The sequence below is a fragment of the Oncorhynchus tshawytscha genome, linkage group LG03 (assembly GCF_018296145.1).
Source record: "Oncorhynchus tshawytscha isolate Ot180627B linkage group LG03, Otsh_v2.0, whole genome shotgun sequence".
Taxonomy (NCBI): Eukaryota; Metazoa; Chordata; class Actinopteri; order Salmoniformes; family Salmonidae; genus Oncorhynchus; species Oncorhynchus tshawytscha.
The window spans coordinates 56868649-56896029 of record NC_056431.1 but is presented as its reverse complement, the minus strand read 5'-3'; the positions used below and the strand labels follow the sequence as shown (position 1 = coordinate 56896029).

The window sequence follows — 27381 nt, the reverse complement described above, 5'->3', positions numbered from 1 at the left end:
TGCAATACATTGAATAAGACAAGGATGCAACATTGTTTTTAATGATTTACAAACAAACCATGTCCGATATTTTGCAGCAGACACGTTAAAGAAGTGATAAATGGCCTGATTTGTGATAATGCACATCAAGTGAACTTGTGAGTGTGCACTACGAATAACATCAAGGTGCATCTGTAGGCAATTAGAAGGCATCAGACTGGTTCTGGAATAACCAAAACCTCAATTTAACACCACCACTGATTTGAAATGGAAAAATCAAGTTCTCTATATAGAAGACGTATTCAACTGTAGTGCATGGTGTAGTTCCGTTTGTTTAGTATCAACTGATTTTAAGAAAGTGTGTAGGACTTTAGTCTATAACATAATACTGGTCACTTAGACTTAAGGCTTGAATGAAGAAATATGCTTGGTAGAATAATAAGGCTCAAACAGTTTTAGAACACCTAAAATAAGACTTCTTAAAGAACAAAATCATTCAATCAATACAGGATAAACACTATTGATTAATGTACTGCATTGTTGAGGAGCTAGCACAAGTATTTCACTGCACCTTTTATACTTGCTGTAAACCGTGACGAATGTGATTTGACAAAATATATAGGTGCACATTTTTAATGTGTCGCACATAAAAGCAAGATTCCAATGTCCATTATTGTATGACAAACATTTGGCAGTTAATAGTTCTTGACTCCTTGGGCTACATATAAAAAAAAAAGGAAAATGAAAAAGCTTGCCAAAATGATACACTGCAGGCGTACACGCATAACATATTTGGGCAGAAAATAACACTTGTCTGCTCTACTTGATTGGACAATATGGCAAACAAGTGTATCACCAACCAGGCAGCCAATGTTAAGTCAAGTAAAATGTCACTAAAACTGGGCACATTTGAGTTTGTTCCCATTTCATAGACCGGATGAAGCAGAATGAAAACGTGTGTATAAATACTGAGCAACGAAAAATAACTATTTTCATGGTGCTATGTGTAGTGCATGGTGTGTGACGTTCTCACAGTAGTATATATGATTATGACTGATGCATCATGTAGTCTCTTGATTATCATGCATGTCTTGGTTTTGGTTAACCTGCTTTCAGACAGTTGTTGATCCCAAAAGACAAGGCCACCTTTCTTCACGGCTACATCAGGAGAGGAAGACCTACACATCTACATTACTTCTCCTTTGTGCTCGACCAACGACTCAATATAGGCACATACGGACTCTTGGTACCCACTCATCCTTTTAAGACGGAGGACACAGACAACACTTATTGGGGACGAAGGTGCCTGGACAGCTAGATAAGAAACTAGATTGGAAGCCCCGTATTGGGCAACACTGTGGTTCTCACATCAAGGTTCTGTTGGCCATGTTGAAATCAGCTGGTCCCTTGCTGGAGCATAAGCAGACCAGCCCTTTCATGGTACTGTTTCACTTTTGCCTCAGCCACCTTTGCTGACAGGTCCATCGGTTTCTCAAAGAAGTTGACTAGCTGCTGTTCTGTGAGGAGAGAAGCCAGGATCTGAGCGTAGCTGACCGCCCACTCGCTCTGACTCTCAGACCCTGAACTCTTGCTGGTCCCCTCCTTTCTCTCTCCTTCTTCTTCGGTGCTGAAGACGGGATGGTCTTCTTGACTCCCCTCCCTGTGATCGTCCTCTACCTCGTCCCCGGCCCCACCCTCGCTGCTGACCTCTGACCCTGAGCAGCGGCTGCGGTGCCCGACCTCGCCGATCTGCAGCACCAGGCTGGTCACTGTAGCGATGGCCTGAAAGAGCTCATTCTCATCTGGGTTGCCATGGAACATGCTGTAGAGGGTCTTACAGAACTGGATGAACTCCCTCTGTAGAAAACAATAATACAAGGTTATTGTGACTTACTTAGTACCTTTCAATGACTCTTTGTTTAATAGATCCCTGATTGAATTCATTGTTTTATTGTATGTACCTGGTTCATTGGAGGTACAGGTTGCTCCACATCCTTCTCCTTCTCTTTAGCCAGGTCTTTCAACATCTGTTTCAACTGTTCCTGAAAGTCTCTCATCTCCCCTTCAACATGAACACACACATCAGGAGCTACATCAATGTGATAATCTAAACAGACCTGCGCTGTAAATGTGAATCTGGAACAGTGTGTGAATACTTACCATTGGGCAGCTCTACATGGAGTGGTCTGGTAGTGGACAGCTGAGGGCTCTTCAGTGGAGATGGGTCATCCTCACTTTCAGTCAGAGCTACAGGAAACAGTCCCATTATGAAGAATGTTCATCTCTAGTTAATTCATCAATCAAATATATTTTATAAGGTCCTTTTTACATCAGCAGTTATCACAAAGTGCACATGTTATTTAAAGATAATAGCATGTCCAACTAAAGTACATGAAAGAGAAGCACAACACCACAGGAAGGCTATGTGACCCACCTGGAGGTATGTGCAAACGATACAGTAGTCTGACCTTTTCATTCAGTTCCTCAAAGTATAGTGTATCTGAAACAGAGAGACACACACACAGAAATGTAATTGGCCTTAAATCATAATGTGTGTCAATAAATGAAAGGTTAGTGCTTATACTGTCAGTAAATTCTAGGTTAGTGTTTATTCTGAATGATAGAGGGCCACAGAGGGAGCCCTTCAGATGTGTGAGTTTAAGAGGAGAATTTACATCATCTTGATCTTCCTCAACTTCAGTGGTTCTCACTGTACTGTACACAACATCTACTCCTAAAAGCCTTGGCTGGATATTGATTCCCATAAAAGCTTTGTGGGCTGAATTCCAGATGCCCATAAAAGCATAGTGGGCAGGTTTCCAATGTTCATGACTTATATGCCTTACAAGGGAATTTGAATGTGAGATAGCCTGGTGTTTGTTTTCTTGGTTTTTGTATATACTCGCAGGCACAGTCACGCACACAAACTCATATTACACACAGTCTCTCTTCAAGCACTCACTTACTCTCCCTCCCTTTAGACACACACCCTCCCTCTCTCTTTCACACACAAACATTCGCTCACATACCCAGCCACCCAGCGAACTCTCTGAAGGTGATGAGTGAGTCTCTGTCCTGGTCCAGTAGTGTGAAGGTCCGGTGGGCCACGGTGTCAGTATGAAAGCCACAAAGCCAGGGAACCAGCAGCATGTACAGGCTCTTAAACTGGACCCGGTCCACTCTGTACTGCTCTACATAGGGCCGGCCTGGGTCATGGTGCTGGAGGGCCAATGTGGTGCCCCCATCGCCCCAGTACAGGTTGATGAAGTGCTCTGTCTATAAGACAAACAGAAACAGAAGTGTTGTTGTACAGTTGGACTATAAGCAGAGTATGTTATTATTGTGTTCTGGCATTGCCTTTCTTAGTGGTCCTGGGGAGATAAATGAAGGTGTATTGAATTGAACTGAAGTACCTTGAAGAGGTCGTAGACATCAGCCAGGTTTTCAGGGGAGAGAGAGACATCTGGGGTCACCACCCTGAGCTAAATACACAGAGAGGGAGGGGCAAGGTCAGAGAAGTTTGGAGAGGAAAAGCATAAGGTTTGTGACTGTTTATGTGAAATGAGAGAACCACCGCATTCTCCTTGGTGGTGTCCTCGTGTGCTTGGAGAACCTGGATCCGGTGTCTGCATCGCAACTTCTCTATTTGTCTCACCGTCAGGTCTCCAAATTTCTGACAAGACAGAACACACAACGAGAACAAAGATCAGCTCCACACTGTCACTACAACCCTCTGGTGGTGTGGAGGGAGTATTGCAGTGCCGTCTTACCTCATAGGAGTCAGCGATGAGGTCAGTGATCAGGGTGTGTTGTTTAACAGGCGGTCTGCCCTCCTCCTCCCCACTCTGAGACGAGAGAGGGTGAGGGGTAGGGGGAGATGGATCCTCATCGTACTTCACCTGGTCCAGAAAACTGCAGACAGAGCCAAGAGTGAAAATAAAAGGCATGATTAACTATTAACATCCCACACATCAGGGTTGGCCAATCTTGTCTACAGAGTGCCTGTGTGTGCAGGCTTTTGTTTCCGTCAAGCATTACCCAGTGAGGATCATGAGTGCCTGGCTGTCATCTGCACTAGCACACAGTGCCGTAGCGTTAGCATCCAGCACAGCTAGCCCCAGCTGGAAGATGGCTTTGATGCCGTGAAAGAAGAAGCAGTCTACCACACAGACAGCGCTGCGGAAGGGAAGCACGCTGAGGAAGAGGGTGAGAAACCAGGACAGGGAGATGGAAGAGAGGGGGGAGAGGTCGGGAATGTGCTCGGCCAGCTCGGGAAGACGATCCCGGATCAGCTCTTCAAACACTGACTGGTCCACCTGAGCACCTGCAAACTCAAACACAAGTGGAAATCTACAATATTATAGATAAACACACACATAGAAGTATAAAATAAAACAGATTTTTTATCCCATCGAAGGAAATGTTTTTTTTCTCATGGAAATACTATGGGTGCATACTCATGATGTATACTCATTGTGAAATACCCCAGATAAGTTATATTTTAAAGACTATTTGAGCCAGGAAGTTGCCTGGAGATTAACAATCTATTTTCTAAGGAGAATAAGTAAACAACTGCCCTTTCAAAGCAGAACAGGCCAGACACTCATTCAGACAGAACAGTTAAAGGAAGAGGAAATGACTTTGAACGCATTTCATATGCGCCATAAATAAATAGCAACACAAAGCAGAGGAAATTAGCTTGTGTTTCAGCACACGCTTCACATGGCTAAAGAAAGCCTTTGGATATTGTTGGCTCAAATGGCAGTCAGGGCAGAAAAACAGCCCTGACAGAATAAACATGCCACAAGGAAACCATATTCAAATCACCTAAACACCAGAACAGCTCTACAGGAAAATGCATGTGTACTAATAGTCTCTCTGCTGTGTCTTTGATAGTACTTCTCTAATGTACAATACTAGCTGAAGTAAACAAACCATCGCTGTAGTAAAAGTACTGTAGTAGCAGTAGCAATGGTAAACCTATACAGGTCAGTTTGACATCTCACCTATGACTCTGCGGTTGAAGTAGTCAGGTAACATTCTCTCACACACAGCCACTAGCAGTGAGAAGGCCTCCTCCTCTTTAGTGTACAGCAGCAGCACAGATGCCAGGATATTCATCGACTAAAAAGACAGACAGGCAGACAGTCAGTTATATTGTCTGTAACTGTATGGTTATGGACACTGGACACACTATACAGTTGACTGTACACATGTGCACACACTGTGACATACTGTATGGTGGTGGATACCTTACCTGGCAGTAGCCAATCTTGGGGTTGCGGTGGGCATATGCGGTGAGGACACGGCGCAACGCGGCAATGCCTTTGACGTTCTGGAAGGCGGGGTGGTCTGGCAGAGAGCGGTGCAGGTCTCTCTCGATCTCCTCCGTGGCCAGACTGCTTTGCCCCATAGACTCTGTCACCAGCCCCGAGTAATAGCCTGGGTGGGATGCCAACTCTGATGAGGCATCTGCGTTTCCAGGGGGAAAGGTATCAGTGTTACACAGCAACAGCATATAACTACATACATGAAGGCCTGGTCAAACAACATCCCCTTTCCTTTCGATCTAAAAGGAATGGATAAATCACCTTTCCGGTTCCTTCAGATATGCAAACACCAAAAAGGTAGGGATTACTTTGGGATTACGCAAGACTTTAGTTCTGGGTTAACCGAGATTACTTTGGGACAAGGCTTGTTTTTTTTTTAAACTAGCTCTTTCCCTTTGTTGACTCCCCCTCTAGGATGTGAAAGGATGCTTTCAGATCACATTGAGAGGGAGTAAACATGGACCTAGGATAGTTTGATATGGGCCAAATAAAACAGTCTGTTCAGTTCTATCCCAGTGAGTGGTGAAGCCACAATCGGTTGCCTGTCTGTTTCTGGTGCAGTGTGTGCAGGGTGCTCACAGGCCTAATTGCTTGTGTTCATTGGAGATGTGGTCACAAGTTATTTGTATGCCCACTAAATCCTGCTGCTCTGGATTCCATATTACATTCAATTTGATGCTAACAGTTATGGCAATGTAGGGTCCCAGAGAATGGACTCTACAATGTTCTAAGAAAGGGAACTGCTTGCCTGGTAAAAGCCACTCCACAAACTTTAAGATAAAATGGCACATACTAGAATTGCTAGGTATGGTACAGTACACAGTAAAGGAACGGAAAGTAGGCAGTAGAACCGAATGGAACAGAACAGCACTCTCTCTCTCTCTCTCCCTCCTCTGGGGATATACAAATATCTACCCTAACCATAACTCTACCATTAAATATACACTATATATACAAAAGTAAGTGGACACCCCTTCAAATTAGTGGATTTGACTATTTCAGCCACACCCGTTGCTGACAGGTGTTTAAAATTGAGCACACCGCAAACACACATGCAATCTCCATAGACAAACATTGGCAGTAGAATGAGCTTACTCAGTGACTTTTAAAGTGGTACTGTCATAGGATGCCACCTTTCCAACAAGTCAGTTTGTCAAATGGTCAACTGTAAGTGCTGTTACTGTGAAGTGGAAACGTCTAGGAGCAAAAATGGCTCAGCCGCGAAGTGGTAGGCCACACAAGCTCACAGAACGGGACCGCCAAGTGCTTCAGCGCGTAAAAATCGGCTGTCAACGGTAGCAACACTCACTACCGAGTTCCAAACTGCCTCTGGAAGCAAAGTAAGCATAAGAACTGTTCGTCGGGAGCATCATGAAAAGGGTTTCCATGGCCGAGCAGCCGCACACAAGCCTAAGAACATCATGCACAATGCCAAGCGTTGGCTGGAGTGGTGTAAAGCTTGCCGCCAATGGACTCTGGAGCAGTGGAAACGCGTTCTCTGGAGTGATGAATCACGCTTCACCGTCTGGCAGTCCAATGGATCACCGTCTGGCAGTCCAATTCAACCCCATTTAACACCTTTGGGATGAATTGGAATGCCGACTGCCAGCCAGGCCTAATCACCCAACATCAGTGCCCGACCTCACTAATGCTTATGGCTGAATGGAAGCAAGTCTCCGCAGCAATGTTCCAATATCTAGTGGAAAGCCTTCCCAGAATAGTGGAGGCTGTTATAGCAACTTATTAATGCCCATGATTTTGGAATGAGATGTTCAACGAGCAAGTGTCCACATACTTTTGGTCATGTAGTGTATGTGGCCAGTCGATATAGTAACCAATAACCTCAGACTCCTCCGTCCCTCACCAGAGAAGGTCATCCATAGCTCTCCCCGTAGCGACTCTGGTATCCCCATGGCAACCAGCTTCTGGATCTTCTCTGTGCGGAACATGTGGACGCCTCGACCGTACTCCGGGAAGTGGTCCTCCCATAGACGCTCTTTCACCTGCTCCATGGTCTACAGGACACACATATAACCTTCAGCAAATTGAATATAGTACTGTAAGCACATTCTTAGCACTATTAACCACAGTAGCCGTGGCCTGTATTAGGAGGTCAAGTTACCCAGGATGCCAGCCAGGGGGAGAACAGGGATCAATATGTGTAAATAATAAAAGAGATGTACAGAGTCACAACTTCATCCCAGACCTGCCACTTTATCACATTTAGCATACCCTGGTTTCCAGTCTGTTTCTGATTCGTTCTACTACATTTTTGGTATGACAACAACAAAGGAGTTGCTGTGTCATTCTTGAATTACGTTGGCATTTGTTTTTTATGTATGCGGGTACATCTTCCCATCCTAAATCTACGAATATGGTAGCTTAATGACTTTAAATAATTTTGTGCGACCATTAGGAGTAGTAACATGAATCATGGTAACACCAATGAGACAATTTAGGTAAATTAGTATTTTATGAAATTAATGCCACAAAAGTTCCTCAATTCTTTAAAAATAATTTACTAAACCGATATGATTCATAATTTTGCTCACAATGTTATTTACCTTAATTTAAATTGACTAACACCAATACACTTTGGAACAAATAAATCAATCATGTACACTGTTTAGCAGTGTTATATATGTTATATGTGCAACCAGAGGGAAAAACATTCTAGACCACATTTCCTCCACACACAGAAACACGTACAAAGCTCTCCCTCGCCCTCCATTTGGCAAATCTGACCATAATTCTATCCTCCTGATTTCTGCTTACAAGCAAAAATTTAAGCAGGAAGCACCAGTGACTCGATCTATAAAAAAGTGGTCAGATGAAACAGATGCTAAACTACAGGACTGTTTTGCTAGCACAGACTGGAACATGTTCCGGGATTCTTCTGATGGCATTGAGGAGTACACCACATCAGTCACTGGCTTTATCAATAAGTGTATTGAGGACGTCGTCCCCACAGTGACTGTACGTACAGTTGAAGTCGTAAGTTTACATACACTTAGTTTAGAGTCATTAAAACTCGTTTAAACCACTCAACACATTTCTTGTTAACAAACTAGATTTTTGGCAAATCGGTTAGGACATCTAATTTGTGCAATGACACAAGTAATTTTCCCAACAATTGTTTACAGACAGATTATTTCACTTATAATTCCCTGTATCACAATTCCAGTGGGTCAAAAGTTTACATACACTAAATTGACTGTCGCTTTAGAAGCTTCTGATAGGCAAATTGAAATAATTTGAGTATATTGGAGGTGTACCTGTGGATGTATTTCAAGGCCTACCTTCAAACTCTGTGCCTCTTTGCTTGACATTATAGGAAAATCAAAATAAATCAGCCAAGGCCTCAGAAAAAAAAATTGTAGACCTCCACAAGTCTGGTTCATCCTTGGGAGCAATTTCCAAACGCCTGAAGGTACCACGTTCATCTGTACAAACAATAGTACGCAAATATAAACACGATGGAACCATGCAGCCGTTATACCGCTCTCTGTCTACTAGAGATGGACGTACTTTGGTGCGAAAAGTGCAAATCAATCCCAGAACAGTAAAAGACCTTGTGAACATACCAAGCCTCCCCAGCTTCTCCTTCACCCAAATCCAGACAGCAGATGTTCTGAAAGAGCTGCAAAACCTGGACCCGTACAAATCAGCTGGGCTAGACAACCTGGACCCTCTCTTTCTAAAACTATCTGCCGCCATTGTTGCAACCCCTATTACCAGCCTGTTCAACCTCTCTTTCGTATCGTCCGAGATCCCTAAAGATTGGAAAGCTGCCGCGGTCATCCCCCTCTTCAAAGGGGGTGACACCCTAGACCCAAACTGTTACAGACTTATATCCATCCTGCCCTGCCTATCTAAAGTCTTTGAAAGCCAAGTTAATAAACAGATCACTGATCATTTCGAATCCCACCGTACCTTCTCCGCTGTGCAATCCAGCTTCCAAGCCGGTCACGGGTGCACCTCAGCCACGCTCAAGGTACTAAACGATATCATAACCGCCATCGATAAAAGACAGTACTGTGCAGCCGTCTTTATCGACCTGGCCAAGGCTTTTGACTCTGTCAATCACCGTATTCTTATCGGCAGACTCAATAGCCTTGATTTTTCTAATGACTGCCTCGCCTGGTTCACCAACTACTTTGCAGACAGAGTTCAGTGTGTCAAATCGGAGGGCATGTTGTCCGGACCTCTGGCAGTCTCTATGGGGGTACCACAGGGTTCAATTCTAGGGCCGACTCTTTTCTCTGTATATATCAATGATGTCGCTCTTGCTGCGGGCGATTCCCTGATCCACCTCTACGCAGACGACACCATTTTGTATACTTCTGGCCCTTCCTTGGACACTGTACTAAGTAACCTCCAATCGAGCTTCAATGCCATACAACACTCCTTCCATGGCCTCCAACTGCTCTTAAAAGCTAGTAAAACCAAATGCAAGCTTTTCAACCGTTAGCTGCCCGCACCCGCCCGCCCGACTAGCATCACCACCCTGGACGGTTCCGACCTAGAATATGTGGACAACTATAAATACCTAGGTGTCTGGCTAGACTGTAAACTCTCCTTCCAGACTCATATTAAACATCTCCAATCAAAAATCAAATCTAGAATCGGCTTTCTATTTCGCAACAAAGCCTCCTTCACTCACGCCGTCAAACTTACCCTAGTAAAACTGACTATCCTACCGATCCTCAACTTCGGCGATGTCATCTACAAAATGTATGTACATTTCTGACCCACTGGGAATGTGATGAAAGAAATAAAAGCTGAAGTGAATAATTCTCTCTACAATTTCACATTCAACATTTCACATTCTTAAAATAAGTGGTGATCCTAACTTTTTTTATTTTACTAGGCAAGTCAGTTAAGAACAAACTCTTATTTTCAATGACGTTCTAGGAACAGTGGGTTAACTGCTTTGTTCAGGGAGAGAACAACAGATTTTTACCTTGTCAGCTCTGGGATTTGATCTTGCAACGCTCTAACCACAAGGCTACCTGCTGTCCCGACCTAAGACAGGGAATTTTTACTAGGATTACATGTCAGGAATTGTGAAAGCCAAATACATTCAAACTCAGGTTAAGGTGTACGTAAACCTCCCACTTCAACTGTACATACCCCAACCAGAAGCCATGGATTACAGGCAACATTCAAACAGAGCTAAAGGGGAGAGCTGCCGCTTCCAAGGAGCGGGACTCTAACCCGGAAGCTTATAAGAAATCCCGCTATGCCCTCCGACGAACCATCAAACAGGCAAAGTGTCAATACAGGACTAAATCGAATCGTACTACACCGGCTCTGACGCTCGTCGGATGTGTCAGGGCTTGCAAACTATTACAGACTACAAAGAGAAGCACAGCCGAGAGCTGCCCAGTGACATGAGCCTACCAGACAAGCTAAATAACGTATATGCTCGCTTTGAGGCAAATAACACTGAAACATGCATGAGAGCACCAGCTGGTCCGGATTACTGTGTGATCGCGCTCTCCGTAGCCGATGTGAGTAAGACCTTTAAACAGGTCAACATTCACAAGGCAGCAGGGCCAGAAAGATTACCAGGACGTGTACTCCGAGCATGCGCTGACAAACTGACAAGTGTCTTCACTGACATTTTCAACCTCTCCCTGTCTGAGTCTGTAATACCAACATGTTCCAAGCAGACCACCATAGTCCCTGTGCCCAAGAACACTAAGGTGACCTGCCTAAATGACTACCGACCCGTAGCACTCACGTCTGTAGCCATGAAATGCTTTGAAAGGTTGGTCATGGCTCACATTAACACCATTATCCCAGAAACCCTAGACCCACTCCAATTTGCGTACCGCACCAACAGATCCACAGATGATGCAATCTCTATTGCACTCCACACTGCTCTTTCACACCTGGACAAAAGGAACACCTGTGTGAGAATGCTATTCATTGACTATAGCTCAGCGTTCAACACCATAAGCTAAGGACCCTGGGACTAAACACCTCCCTCTGCAACTGGATCCTGGACTTCCTGACGTGCCGCCCCCAGGTGGTAAGGGTAGGTAACAACACATCCGCCACGCTGATCCTCAACACGGGGGCCCCTCAGGGGTGCGTGCTCATTCCCCTCCTGTACTCCCTGTTCACTCATGACTGCATGGCCAGGCACGACTCCAACACCATCATTAAGTTTGCTGATGACAACAGTGGTAGGCCTGATCACTAGCAACAATGAGACAGCATATAGGGAGGAGGTCAGAGACCTGACCGTGTGGTGCAAGGACAACAACCTCTCCCTCAACGTGACCAAGACAAGGCAGATGATTGTGGACTACAGGAAAAGGAGGACCGAGCACGCCCCCATTGTCATCGACGGGGCTGTAGTGGAGCAGGTTGAGAGCTTCAAGTTCCTTGGCGTCCACATCACCAACAAACTAACATGGTCCAAGCACACCAAGACAGTCGTGAAGAGGGCACAACAAAACCTATTCCCCCTCAGGAGACTGAAAAGATTTAAAATGGGTTCTCAGATCCTCGAAAGTTTTTACAGCTGCACCATCGAGAGCATCCTGACAGGTTGCATAACTGCCTGCGGCCTCCGACCGCAAGGCACTACAGAGGGTAGTGCATACGGCCCAGTACATCCCCAGGGCTAAGCTTCCCGCCATCCAGGACCTCTATACCAGGCAGGGTCAGAGGAAGGCCCTAAAAATTGTCAAAGACTCCAGCCACTCTAGCCATAGACTGTTCTCTCTGCTACCGCACGGCAAGCGGTACCGGAGCGCCAAGTCTCGGTCCAAGAGACTTCTAACTAGCTTCTACCCCCAAGCCATAAGACTCCTGAACAGCTAATCAAATAGCTACCCAGACTATTTGCATTGTCCCCCCCCCCCAGTCTACGCTGCAGCTACTCTCTGTTAATATCTATGCATAGTCACTATAATAACTCTACCTACATGTACAGTTGTGGCCAAAAGTTTTGAGAATGACACAAATATTAATTTTCACAAAGTCTGCTGCCTCCGTTTGTATGATGGCAATTTGCATATACTCCAGAATGTTATGAAGAGTGATCAGATGAATTGCAATTATTTGCAAAGTCCCTCTTTGCCATGCAAATGAACTGAATCCCCCAAAAAACATTTCCACTGCATTTCAGCCCTGCCACAAAAGGACCAACTGACATCATGTCATTGATTCTCTCGTTAACACAGGTGTGAGTGTTGACGAGGACAAGGCTGGAGATCACTCTGTCATGCTGATTGAGTTCGAATAACAGACTGGAAGCTTCAAAATGAGGGTGGTGCTTGGAATCATTGTTCTTCCTCTGTCAAACATGGTAACCTGCAAGGAAACACGTACCGTCATCATTGCTTTGCACAAAAAGGGCTTCACAGGCAAGGATATTGCTGCCAGTAAGATTACACCTAAATCAACCATTTATCGGATCATCAACGACTTCAAGGAGAGCGGTTCAATTGTTGTGAAGAAGGCTTCAGGGCGCCCAAGAAAGTCCAGCAAGCGCCAGGACCGTCTCCTAAAGTTGATTCAGCTGCGGGATCGGGGCACCAGCAGTACAGAGCTTGCTCAGGAATGGCAGCAGGCAGGTGTGAGTGCATCTGCACGCACAGTGAGGCGAAGACTTTTGGAGGATGTCCTGGTGTCAAGAAGGGCAGCAAAGAAGCCACTTCTCTCCAGGAAAAACATCAGGGACAGACTGATATTCTACAAAAGGTACAGGGATTGGACTGCTGAGGACTGGGGTAAAGTCATTTTCTCTGATGAATCCCCTTTCAGATTGTTTGGGGCATCCGGAAAAAAGCTTTTCCGGAGAAGACAAGGTGAGCGCTACCATCAGTCCTGTGTCATGCCAACAGTAAAGCATCCTGAGACCATTCATGTGTGGGGTTGCTTCTCAGCCAAGGGAGTGGTACCAACACATCCTCCGAGAGCAACTTCTCCCAAACATCCAGGAACAGTTTGGTGACAAACAATGCCTTTTCCAGTATGATGGAGCTCCTTGCCATACGGCAAAAGTGATAACTAAGTGTCTCGGGGAAACAAAACATCGATATTTTGGGTCCATGGCCCGGAAACTCCCCAGACTTTAATCCCATCGAGAACTTGTGGTCAATCCTCAAGAGGCGGGTGGACAAATAAAACCCCACAAATTCTGACAAACTCCAAGCATTGATTATACAAGAATGGGCTGCCATCAGTCAGGATGTGGCCCAGAAGTTAATTGACAGCATGCCAGGGCGGATTGCAGAGGTCTTGAAAAAGAAGGGTCAACACTGGATATATTGACTCTTTGCATCAACTTCATGTAATTGTAAATAAAATCCTTTGATACTTATGAAATGCTTGTAATTATACTTCAGTATACCATAGTAACATCTGACAAAAAATATCTAATGACACTGAAGCAGCAAACTTTGAAAATTAATATTTGTTTCATTCTCAAAACGTTTGGCCACGACACCGGTGCCCCCACACATTGACACATTGACTCTGTACCGGTACTCCCTGTCTATAGCCCAGCTATTGTTATTTACTGCTGTTCTTTAATTATTTAAAGAGCTGCAGTAAATAAGGCGGTAACACCAATGACATAAAACTGAGTGACACACATTATTCTGGTAAAAATATGGTATTTTAATAGCCTTATTTGTTTTTGTTGATCTATACAATATATTAAATACTTTTGCTCACTGTCTAGGATTCAAAATAGTAGATAGATATCTCTAAATCCCCAAAATATTTCACTATACCTCTCTCTACATATCACCAGTGGGACAAGCCAATTTGCTTGCCTCCAGTAGGTTTTTACAATGAATACAAATAAATGTTTTGCAGTATAAAGGACTTACATATGCTCTTATTAAATAACAGTCAAATAAATAGAACATTTATTTGTAATGTTTTTGTGATTTTAAAGTGTTTTTACATGGTGCCAAAATCAAGGGACAGCATTTACCACCGGAATCCAAGAATCACCCTATTTCAACTAGAAACTGGAAACCGAGCTAAACCTTAAACCAGTCCTAATTCACAATGCTAAACATCAAGCCTATGTAACAGTATAACTTTAGACCGTCCCCTCGCCCATACCCGGGCACAAACCAGGGACCCTCTGCACACATCAACAACAGTCACCCACGAAGCATCGTTACCCATCACTCCACAAAAGCCGCGGCCCTTGCAGAGCAAGTGGAACCACTACTTCAAGGTCTCAGAGCAAGTGACGTCACCGATTGAAATGCTATTTAGCACGCACCACCGCTAACTAAGCTAGCCGTTTCACGTCCGTTACACTCACCCCCCTTTTGACCTCCTCCTTTTCCGCAGCAACCAGTGATCCGGGTCAACAGCATCAATGTAACAGTATAACTTTATACCGTCCCCTCACCCATACCCGGGCGCAAACCAGGGACCCTCTGCACACATCAACAACAGTCACCCATGAAGCATCGTTACCCATCGCTCCACAAAAGCCGCGGAACCACTACTTCAAGGTCACAGTGCAAGTGACGTCACCAATTGAAACACTATTTAGCGCGCACCACCGCTAACTAAGCTAGCCGTTTCACATCCGTTACACCTAGACTGAAAACACATTGGCCAATGTAGTCCTGATATGGCAGCAGATACCATAATAATGGTGGCTGCTATCTAAACACCATAATAATAGAGGCCCTATTCATATCAGGGCTACAGCCTATGGTGCGCCAGTTTCCATACTCACAGCCGTGCTGTTGTTGGGGTCAGGTTGAGAGTGATGGTAGCATGCCATTAGAGCCTCTGTGTTCACTGTTTGACGTAGTGCTCTCTCCTCGATATCCTCCCCGTCACAGTACATGGTGTCATAGCAGAAGGTGTAGTAGGGAGACGAGGAGGTCTGGAGCAGCCAAACACCAGAATTAGTCAAATATACACAATTAATATGCAGCAATTCTGCTTTGTGGACTAGGCCTGTTGGGCATCACCATGAGATGTGATGTGTGTAATTGACAACAGACATTTAGCAGTTAGTAGTGTTGCTGTAGTATACCAGAGATTTCTTGCTGCGGAACATGGAGTGTTTCCACTGGAGGGCTCTGAGGCGTGATGTCAGGCCGTCCACCAGGCTGTCTCTGTCCTGCAGCTCGATCAGCTGGAAGGCTTTCTTACTCCTCACGCTGACGATCACTGGGTTCGGCAGCAGGCTGGTGCTCTCCGCCTTCTCTATGGAGATCACCTGACAATAAAACAGGAGTAGACAGGGGTCAGAGGTGAACAGCCAAAGAAATAACTGTAGCGCTATTTACTTGTAAAACAGTAATAACACAGTAATAAACTATGAATAGCTTTTATGTATAGCAGAGCCATACATACATTTATATATAGCTTCATGTATGACTGACTGGTATATAATGTAGATAACCATGGTAAAGCTAAAGGTGTAAACTCTAACACTTCCAACAACACTGTGTAAACAGCAGTAGCCACATTCCACCTGCGTTACACTTTAACCAGCAGAGAAGCAGGGTCAACATAGTATGTAGCCAAAATACACCACCCCTCCAAAATACACTACCTCTAGCACAAAATACACTGCAGTACACTGATAAAGGCTCTCCTCTGGGAAGGCTGGATTAACCTTAAGAGCTAAGCTAGGGGAACTTGTGAGGGATTTTTGTGTGAGACCTTTCTATAAATCAAATAGGGAGGCACTGCAATATGGTACAATGGGTACCTCTGAGAGAGGGATAAGCAGGCTGCAGTGGCCCTCCTCTCGGCTGGCGAAGCATAGGTAGCTGTCGGTGGTGAAGAGTGTTCCTGTCGTGTGACAGCGGGCATGGGGCGTCCACACTGAACACAGCGCCACCTCCTGAAGACGTTCGCCCCGTGGTAGCCGAAATAGAGCCAGGACATACGTCCTTAATGCCTGCTCCTCCAGAACCCTGAGGGGGAAGAGTTAGAGGGACACTCAGAAAGAGATACGTAGCTGGCAGGGGAGAAACAGATACAGTGACACGTTCTGTTGCAAATGAGTGACAGCTAGGGGCGGCAGGGTAGCCTAGTGGTTAGAGCGTTGGACTAGTAACCGGAAGGTTGCAAGTTCAAACCCCCTGGCTGACAAGGTACAAATCTGTCGTTCTGCCCCTGAACAGGCAGTTAACCCACTGTTCCTAGGCCGTCATTGAAAATAAGAATTTGTTCTTAACTGACTTGCCTGGTTAAATAAAGGTTAAAAAAAATCAAAAAAATAAAAAAATCTCCAGGATAGAGAGAAGGAGAGTGTAAATGATAGATTGTGGGTGAATTGTTGTTGCCTTTAGTGACCTAGACATTTCTGACAGAAAGTCAGGAACACTTGAATGGTAAATCCACCAATTTTCAATCTCATATTCATTATCTCCAGCACAATACAAGTGTCTACATATGTGGAAATGGCGTATTTCTACATTTGCTTCTACTCAATGACATCATCAAAAGTTTAAACATTTAAAAAACATTGATTTTCAAACACTATGAGATTCACGGTGACGTGGGGAGCAGGAAAATACCCTCCTTATGGCTAGAAACTCATTGCAGGTTTTGAAAATCACAGTTTCTTTACTTTTAATCGTACCCTGGTGGTTTAGGACCTTTTGTTCTTATCTTTTTAACCAATGATCATAGAAACGCGTTTTCAAATCAAATCTTATTTGAAAAAAAAATAATAATAATTGTCACATGCGCCGAATACAACAGGTGCAGACCTTACAAACTGGAGCCTCGCGAGTGGCGCAGCGGTCTAAGGCATTGCATTGCTTGAGGTTCGACCCCAGGCTGTGTCACATCCGGTCGTGACCGGGGGTCCCATAGGGCGGCACACAATAGTCCCAGCGTCATCCGGGTTAGGGGAGGGTTTGGCTAGGGGGGGCTTTACTTGGCTCATCGTGTTCTAGTGACGCCTTGTGGGGGGCCGGGCGCCTGCAGGCTGATTTCGAACGTCAGCTGAATGGTGTTTCCTCGACACATTGGTGCAGCTGGCTTCCAGGTTAAGTGGGCGGGTGTTAAGGAGAGCAGTTTAGCGAGTCATGTTTCGGTGGATGCATGACTCGACCTTCATCGCTCCCAAGCCCATTTGGGAGTTGCAGCAATGAGACAAGATCGTAACTGGATCACAATTGGATATTTCGAAAATGGTGGAGAAATAGGTGGACAAAAAAATAAAAAAAATAATTTACTAATTAAACTAAATGAAAAATAGTAACACAATAAATTAACAATAACGAGGCTATTTACAAGGGGTACCAGTACTGAGTCAATGTGCAGGGGTACGGGGTAGTCGAGGTAATTGAATACCCCGTACCGGTCCAAAATTTTTTAACACCTACTCACACAAGGATTTTTCTTTATTTTGACTATTTTCTACATTGCATAATAATAGTGAAGACATCAAACTATGAAATAACACGTGTCACACCCTGATCTGTTTCAACTGTCTTTGTGATTTGTCTCCACCACCCTCCAGGTGTCGCCCATCTTCCCCATTATCCCCTGTGTATTTATACCTGTGTTCTCTGTTTGTCTGTTGCCAGTTTGTCTTGCTTTTTCCAGTCTCTCTTTTCTCACCCTCCTGGTTTTGACCCTTGCCTGTCCTGACTCTGAGCCCGCCTACCTGACCACTATGCCTGCCCCTGACCCTGAGACTGCCTGCCGAACTGTCCCTTTGCCCCCCTCTGGATCACCAACCTCTGCCTTACCCTGAGCCTGCCTGCCGTCCGGTACTGTTGCCCCACATCTGGTTTACTGAACCCTGCCTGCCTTGACCTGTCTATCGCCTGCCCCTGTTGAAATATGTTTATTCGACGTGGTCTGCATCTGTGTCTTACCTTCATACCTGATAATATGGAATCATGTAGTTACCAATTATTATTTTTTTAACAAATCTAAATATATTGTACATTTGGAATTCTTCAAAGTAGCCACCCATTGCATTTATGACAGCTTTGCACACTCTTGGCATTCTCTCAACCAGCTTCACCTGGAATCCTTTTCTAACAGTCTTGAAGAAGTTCCCACATATGCTGAGCTCTTGTTGGCTGCTTTTCCATCACTCTGTGGTCAGACTCATCCCAAATCATCTCAATTTGGTTGAGGTTGGGGGATTGTGGAGGCCAGGTCATCTGATGCAGCACTCCATCACTCTCCTTCTTGGTCAAATAGCCCTTACACAACCTGGAGGTGTGTTGGGTCATTTTCCTGTTGAAAAACAAATGATAGTCCTACTAAGTGCAAAGCAGATGGGATGGCGTATCGCTGCAGAATGCTGTGGTAGCCACAGTGGTTAAGTGTGCTTTGAATTCTAAATGAATCACAGAGTGCCACCAGTAAAGCATCCCCACACCATAACACCTCATCATCCATGCTTTACGATGGGAAATACACATGCAGAGATCATCCGTTCACCCACACTGCGTCTCACAAAGACACGGCAGTTGGAACCAAAAATCTCAAATTTGGACTCCAGACCAAAGGACATATTTCCACCGGTCTAATGTCCATTGGTCATGTTTCTTGGCCCAAGCAAGTCCCTTCTTCCTATCGGTGTCCATTAGTAGGGGGTTTCTTTGTAGCAATTCGACCATTAAGACCTGATTCACACAGTCTCCTGTGAACAGTTGATGTTGAGATGAGTCTGTTACTTGAACTCATTTATTTGGGCTGGAATTTCTGAGGCGTGTAACTCTGATGAAGTTATCCTCTGCAGCAGAGGTAACTCTGGGTCTTCCTTTCCTGTGGTGGTCCTCATGAGAGACAGTTGCATCATAGCGCCTGATGGCTTTTGCAACTGCATTTGAAGAAACTTTCAAAAATGTTCTTGAAATGTTCCATATTGACTGACCTTCATGTCTGAAAGTGATGATGGACTGTAGTTTTTCTTTGCTTATTTGAGCTGTTCTTGCCATTATATGGACTTGGTATTTTACCAAATAGGGCTGTCTTCTGTATACCCCCTTAAGATGGAAAGAAATTCCACAAATTAACTTTTAAGAAGGCACACCTGTTAATTGAATTGCATTCCAGGTGACTACCTCATTAAGCTGGTTGAGAGAATGCCAAGAGTGTGCAAAGCTGTCATCAAAGAAAAGGGTGACTATTTGAAGAATCTCAAATATACAATATATTTTGATTTGTTTAACACTTTTTTTGGTTACTACATGATCCATATGTGTTATTTCATAGTTTTGATGTCTTCACTATTATTCTACAATGTAGAAAATAGTCAAAATAAAGAAAACCCTTGAATGAGTAGGTGTTCTAAAACTTTTGACCAGTAGTGTACATGTAGGTAAGGATAAAGTGACTGCATAGATAATAAACAGAGAGTAGCAGCAGCGTATGTGAAGAGTGTGAAAGATTGTGAATGTATATCTGCAGTGGTGGAAAAAGTACCCAACTGTCATACTTGAGTAAAAATACCTTAATAGAAAATGACTCAAGTAAAAGCAAAATTATTCTTGAGTATGAGTCTAAAAGTATTTGTTTTAAAATATATTTAAGTATCAAAAGAAAGTATAAATAATGACACTTTTCTGATGTTAAAAAACCTGATGACACTATTTTCTTGTTTTGTTTTTTCATTTAGGGAAAGCCACGGGCACACTTCAACATTCAGACATAATTTAAAAACGAAGCAGGTGTGTTTAGTGAGTCCACCAGACCAGAGGCAGTAGAGATGACAAGGGATGTTCAGTTGATAAGTGCTTGAATTTCACAATTTTCCTGTCCTGCTGTAAGGTTCTGCTTTTCTTTTCTTAGTCAACCTTGTGTTCTTTTTCTTGTGTTCTTGAACATAGCCCTGTTTCTTTGTGTTCTGGAACGTAGCCCTTGTCTTTCATTTTTGGTCATTGATTTCACCTGTGTTTGTTTCTCACTAGCTCCTTATTTAGTTCATTTATTTCTGTTTGTATGGTTGTGAGGTATTGTTTTTGACTGCCTACCTGTGTTTCACCATTGCCTGTGACCACGATTCCTGACTTCTGCGAAGGCTTAATAAACATCTGCGTGTGAATCTACACCTTTTTCTACCTGAGGATTCATTACACCTGCTAAGCATTCAAAATTTAACGAGTACTTTCGGGTGTCAAGGAAAATGTATGGAGTAAAAAGTACAATATTTTCTTAAGGAATGTAGTGAAGTAAAAGTAGTTAAAAATATAAATAGTAAAGTACAGGTACCCCCCAAAAAAGACTTAAGTAGTACTTTAAAGTATTTTTACGTTAGTAGTTTACACTACTGTATGTGTGTGTGTTGGAATGTCAGTGTAGTGTGTGTGGCTAGATTTCAGTGAGTGTACCTCAAGCCTGTGCAAGAGAAAAATTAGAAGAAGTAATGTAGACATTGTTTTGGTGCTGGAGATAATGAATACGAGGTTGTGATTTACATAAAGTCACTAGTTTGAATGATGAGGAGGGACAAAAAGATCACTCATTTGAGAAGGGTTGAATGTGAGGAAGTTACCAAATGAATGATTAAACAGTCTGTTACACCCATAGAGAGAGAACTAAATGCTCTAGCCTAGCTCAAGTACAATGTTTACCACCACAACCTGTCATTTTACACACAAAACCTGAAACTGTTATGGTGAATGTACTACAGGTGGAACTTAGACACACATGTACACACACATGTACACACACATGTACACACACATGTACACACACACACAGAACTAAGACTGAACGAAGAACAGGGGTGTATTTATGACCTACCTCTCCAAGCGAAGGTATAATTTCCCACAGGATAGAGCTGAAGTGCCTTCCAGTCACACTGAGACAAACACTGATTTATAACGTATGGTGCAGTGCTGTGTCGTGGAACGCGGCCTATCAATCACTACACAACTGTTCTGAGACCAGCCGGAACCCAATACACAGGCAGTGGAAGGAAGGAACATTGTAAAAAAACATATATATTTTCCCATAGACTAACACGATACGCTGTATTCCTGTTATGGCTGCAACACCTAGGGGCAAAGTCTAGGTATTTACAAGTCTTTATGAGCTCATCAGCCTCATATAATGTCTGTCTGAAGAACATGACTGAACGTCCCTCTCGGCTCAAAGGAAGATCAGTTGCACTATGATGCTATGGTTATACAAAGGATGGTCGGAAACTAAAGGGAAGTAAATCAGTTAAGATATGAGTGGTTTTCAGGAAGCGATGAGGTCTCTTTTGACCAAAACAGATAAGAATGAGAACCTTATTAAATTACTGTTTATCAAACTGATTAATCAGGCAAGCAACTGTTCTAATCCTCTCAGATGATGTGAATCTGAACAAAGTGAATGATACAACCACACAAAATCCCCTGCCCTCCTTTACACTACAATACGATACAACTTTAACTTTTTTTGCGTTGCCTGCTGACCTCTTGGTGATGTTGGAGGACTGCTGGAGGACTCGGTCCAGCTCCAGGCCTTCACTGTCCAGCAGGCGTCGCAGGGCAATATCAGCCAGCTGACCAATGACCCCAAACGCCTCATCCAGGCTCAAGAACATGGAGAAGTCCAACTGGCACCGCCGCGTCATCACACGCACCATGTCCGTCATGAGACCCGTAGAGACCCGCTCCAGCCTCGTCACCTCCGCCCACGGGATCACAAACTTCACTGAGGGAGAGAGAAGCGGTCAAACATTCAAAGTTCACAACCAGTTCACAACCAGTAATACTGGGGGCTATTCTGTGTGCTAATGAAAGGAAGAGCATTTAAGGGGACTGACCTTCTTTTCCCAACAGGAAGGAGTAGAAGGCCATGTGGTTGATGCTGAGGTAGAGCCAGCCCTGCCGGGGGACCCGCCCCTTCCAGCAGCAGCAGGAGTAGGTGGTGACCAGCTTCTCTGAGGAGGGCAGGCCGAAACATAGCTCAAACTTCAGCAGCGCCTCCCGGAACTTCTCAGGCTCCTCCTCCTGAGCCGCCTGCCTCCCCCTTACCTCCTCCGCTATCAGACCCTGGAGGAGGAGGAGAAATAAATGAGAGAAAGAGAAAATAAAAGGAGGGCAAGAGACACAAATAGAAAAGAAAGTCAGGAGGAGAGAGATCAACAGTTGAGATTAGGTTGAGAGATTAGGAGATTAGGTAATACTGTGATTTTCGATAGTAGGCCTACAAAGTATTTACAGTGTATCACAGGTCTATAGTAGGTCTTATTCTAATAGTACAGTACCTTGACTTTCCCTTTTACGAAGCTGGCGACATCCTCCTTGTTCTCAAACACTGAGAGAGAGTGTAGTAGGTTCTGGACCAGCCAGTCCCAATGTCTGTTCATCTCTCCGACAGCAGCACCTGTATAACAACACACACACATACAACACCCATCAGAGCTGGCCGGTGTGTTTACGGACATATTCAATCAATCCCTATACCAGTCTGCTGTTCCCACATGCTTCAAGAGGGCCACCATTTTTCCTGTTCCCAAGAAAGCTAAGGTAACTGAGCTAAACGACTACCGCCCCGTAGCACTCACATCCGTCATCATGAAGTGCTTTGAGAGACTAGTCAAGGACCACATCACCTCCACCCTACCTGACACCCTTGACCCACTCCAATTTGCTTACCGCCCAAATAGGTCCACAGACGATGCAATCTCAACCACACTGCACACTGCCCTAACCCATCTGGACAAGAGGAATACCTATGTGAGAATGCTGTTCATCGACTACAGCTCGGCATTCAACACCATAGTACCCTCCAAGCTCGTCATCAAGCTCGAGACCCTGGGTCTCGACCCCGCCCTGTGCAACTGGGTACTGGACTTCCTGACGGGCCGCCCCCAGGTGGTGAGGGTAGGCAACAACATCTCCTCCCCGCTGATCCTCAACACTGGGGCCCCACAAGGGTGCGTTCTGAGCCCTCTCCTGTACTCCCTGTTCACCCACGACTGCGTGGCCATGCACGCCTCCAACTCAATCATCAAGTTTGCGGACGACACAACAGTGGTAGGCTTGATTACCAACAACGACGAGACGGCCTACAGGGAGGAGGTGAGGGCCCTCGGAGTGTGGTGTCAGGAAAATAACCTCACACTCAACGTCAACAAAACTAAGGAGACGATTGTGGACTTCAGGAAACAGCAGAGGGAACACCCCCCCATCCACATCGATGGAACAGTAGTGGAGAGGGTAGCAAGTTTTAAGTTCCTCGGCATACACATCACAGACAAACTGAATTGGTCCACTCACACAGACAGCATCGTGAGGAAGGCGCAGCAGCGCCTCTTCAACCTCAGGAGGCTGAAGAAATTCGGCTTGTCACCAAAAGCACTCACAAACTTCTACAGATGCACAATCGAGAGCATCCTGGCGGGCTGTATCACCGCCTGGTATGGCAACTGCACCGCCCTCAACCGTAAGGCTCTCCAGAGGGTAGTGAGGTCTGCACAACGCATCACCGGGGGCAAACTACCTGCCCTCCAGGACACCTACACCACCCGATGCTACAGAAAGGCCATAAAGATCATCAAGGACATCAACCACCCGAGCCACTGCCTGTTCACCCCGCTGTCATCCAGAAGGCGAGGTCAGTACAGGTGCATCAAAGCTGGGACCGAGAGACTGAAAAACAGCTTCTATCTCAAGGCCATCAGACTGTTAAACAGCCACCACTAACATTGAGTGGCTACTGCCAACACACTGTCAATGACACTGACTCTACTCCAGCCACTTTAATCATGGGAATTGACGGGAAATGATGTAAATATATCACTAGCCACTTTAAACAATGCTACCTTATATAATGTTACTTACCCTACATTATTCATCTCATAAGCATACGTTGATACTGTACTCTATATCATCGACTGCATCCTTATGTAATACATGTATCACTAGCCACTTTAACTATGCCACTTGGTTTACATACTTATCTCATATGTATATACTGTACTCGATATCATCTACTGTATCTTGCCTATGCAGCTCTGTACCATCACTCATTCATATATCCTTATGTACATATTCTTTATCCCCTTACACTGTGTATAAGACAGTAGTTTTTTTGGAATTGTTAGTTAGATTACTTGTTCGTTATTACTGCATTGTCGGAACTAGAAGCACAAGCATTTCGCTACACTCGCATTAACATCTGCTAACCATGTGTATGTGACAAATAAATTTGATTTGATTTAGAGAGATAGATACACAGAGAGAGAAAGAGAGAGAGCTAGAGAGAGACAGACAAATATGAGAATCAGAGAGATAGAAAGCAAAGGAGAGAAATGTCAGAGAGCTTACCACAAGCTATTGTCCAGCTGACCTGTGACCCAGGCATCTGTAGTAGGATACGGAACGGTGTGACCCGGGCATTGGAGTCCAGCACTGAGTCCAGAGCTCCCACCAGAAGACCTGGACAGACCAGAGCAGTCAGACACAGAAAGAGACCAGAAAATACTGAGAAATACCATCTGACAACACATACATGTCAATGAGCTCATTGACATATGGGAGAGAGAGGCCACATTATACCAACCCATATAAACTGAAATCACATTTTCAAAGGATAAGACAATTGTATTAAGCTCATAAGGCATTAATAAGATATACTCTAACATACATAATCAATGGTTAGCATTAGTGGAATGACTTTTGAACAGCAGGAAGTTTACAGATTGTGCCTTTAAGCAGATGGGACACAAAGGTACCTATTACACATAACGCCAGAAGGCTAAAGTCATTACCATGTCTATCACAGACCAAGACATTCCACAGTGAGGTACCAAGCAGAAGAAGATTGGCACTGGATAGGACATAAACTTGTACAACTTACGGTCACTAACAGTCTCATAATGGCCACATTATGTGAGAGCATAACATAGGCTTACAAGCTATTGAGGGACTCAACACAAGTATTGCTGTTCTCTGTTTGTCACTATATTGGTCCACTAGAACCAATGGCTAATAGTATTGGATTGGAGACCCCCCCCCATATCCTCCACATATGAAGCCCCAAAGCCATGGTCTAAAAAATACAAACTTAATACAGAGCCCCTAACATCCCATCCAATATGGTTGACAGTGACACCCCAGTTGACGTTCAAGAGAAACTGCACTACTCTACCCCAAGCTTTCAATTTCCATCCAGACCTAACTCATTTGTACCTATTAGGCATTGCGAAGGCTACATTAACCCTGGAACCAGCATTTAGGGAGAACTTACACATCCAGTCATCCCCACCAGTCATCAGCCTAATGGAACCAGATAGGCTCACGAATACCCTGAGGTAACAGAGCCTACACTCATCATCATAGTATCTCTTTAACTCCACTGCTATTCATGGTCATGCTTTCCCACGGAGGCCAAAGGCACCAAACACTAGTCCCTCTTGTCTAGTTTTTATTCTGGGTTTTCTTTGCCATTTTCAACAGAATGGAGCATTTAAGGAGCACTAGTAAAAACAGTCCTAATAGCAACACATTACATCCCTCAACTACAATAAAAAATCAAGTTAGCAAGAACAGTCTGTTAATGATTTGGCCAATCAAATGTGTAATAAGCACACAGCAGGCAAGACAAGGCTTACTACGTTCAATAGGCTACAGTCTAGTCTGTATGAGATCACTATCTAGTGTTTGGCATTCTCACTCCCGCCCAACCGCCCGCCACAAAAGAGGAGAGGGACGGAAGACAAACTGAACTCCTGACAAATAACCCTCTCCTAGAGCACTGCCCATTCCAGACCACACCAGATCTATAAGCTCTGCCCATCTGCCGCTCTGAACCATGACACCCTGGCAACACAAACTTATTTGTCACCAAACCGCTTACATTGTAAGACCCAACTTAAACTACTGTAAATCATGTATCGTGTTCTGCTTATATAGTTCACTGAGTTTGTATGGCTGTGGACAATGGACATGTAGAGTGTGCTCAGATGTAGAGAGAAAATAAACCCTATCTATATAAATAACTAAAAATTCCCTTGTAGCAAAGTGCTCTTTGTGAAATAGGAAGCAGAAGATACTTTAGCTAGTGACACAAAATGATAGAGGTTGCAGATGTTTTTATGTTCTATCTTAATCGAATCATAGATTTCTTCTTCCAATTGATATTGTACTTGTTATTCTCTTCATATAACAAAACATACTATGGTGTGGTTTTGTAAGAAGAGCCAACCCCAATACAGCTAGGGCTTTGTCTTACCTTTCACCATGGTGACAAACAAACACTGTAAATCATAACCAATTGCCGGGCCATTTTTATATTGTTCCTTTTATGAGATGTCTACTCTCTATCCTCCTGTCCTTGATGTGTTCAGTTAAGTATGAAAGTCCCAATGGTGATTAAACAAAAACAAGACCAGGTGGCACCTTATCAAAGTTCATCATCAGACAAACACTGTATCGAACTTAAAGAAATCAAGGAAGACCTGAAACAAAATAAATGTCTAAATACTATATGCAAAAAAGTTGCCTGTTATTGCTCCAAGGTGTTGACGACACCGAATATGGAGAAAACACTTGTTTCCCAAGTAATGCTGTGTAAAAATCCTGAGCCTATTTAAAGTGATACATTGTTGCCCCGATTATGGCAAGTTGCAAAATTGTTTATAAATGATTTGTTACTGTGTTGCAAGTGTATTCCGTAGACTGGTGTATCCGTATAGGCTGCCAAAGCTGCTGAAATCAGACGACAAACAGTGAGATGAAGATGGGAGGGGGCGTATTACCTGTAAATTTCCCCCCTGTGTCTCCATGCCCTCTTCTGCGCTGCAAAAGGAAGAATTCGTTAGATTTTTCGGTAACCCAAAGCTTCAATGCATTTTTCAGCAAAACTTCCTCCGGATTCAACCACATGCTTTCAAAACAAGAGATTTACAAAGAGAATGGACGAAAACAAAACAAAGCCGATTGTAGTTTTTGTTGTGCTATTGATAGAATGCACACTTCTTCAGCAGTTCCACGCGTCGGAGAAAATTAGGTGATTTCAGAATCATCCATAATTGATCTCAAGCGCGGTCCGAGATAGCAGGCGTCTTGTGCTCATATTTTCTCTCACACCGGTTGCAACTGTAGCCTACACAGCGAGCGTCTTATTTCCGCATTTAACCCAACCT

General features: G+C 44.2%; 1 protein-coding gene across 2 annotated transcripts; it reads right to left on the bottom strand.

Moving 5' to 3' along the window:
- Positions 1-25: 25 nt before the first annotated feature.
- Positions 26-27381, bottom strand: LOC112239517 (TBC1 domain family member 8). Of its 2 annotated transcripts, none has more exons than XM_024407965.2 (20): positions 26995-27381; positions 24563-24673; positions 22498-22616; positions 22054-22282; positions 21701-21941; positions 16030-16237; positions 15346-15531; positions 15040-15192; positions 7174-7324; positions 5237-5451; positions 4986-5103; positions 4018-4303; positions 3750-3891; positions 3554-3652; positions 3393-3461; positions 3009-3255; positions 2414-2479; positions 2140-2226; positions 1941-2068; positions 26-1836 (listed from the first exon to the last, which is right to left on the bottom strand). In XM_024407965.2, exons 1-20 carry the CDS (start codon positions 27119-27121, stop codon positions 1375-1377), a joined length of 3444 nt encoding a protein of 1147 aa, XP_024263733.1. In that variant the 5' UTR covers positions 27122-27381; the 3' UTR covers positions 26-1374. The 2 variants fall into 2 exon arrangements, with proteins under 2 accessions (XP_024263733.1, XP_024263736.1); XM_024407968.2 differs by having other exon boundaries at positions 1941-2041; positions 26995-27380.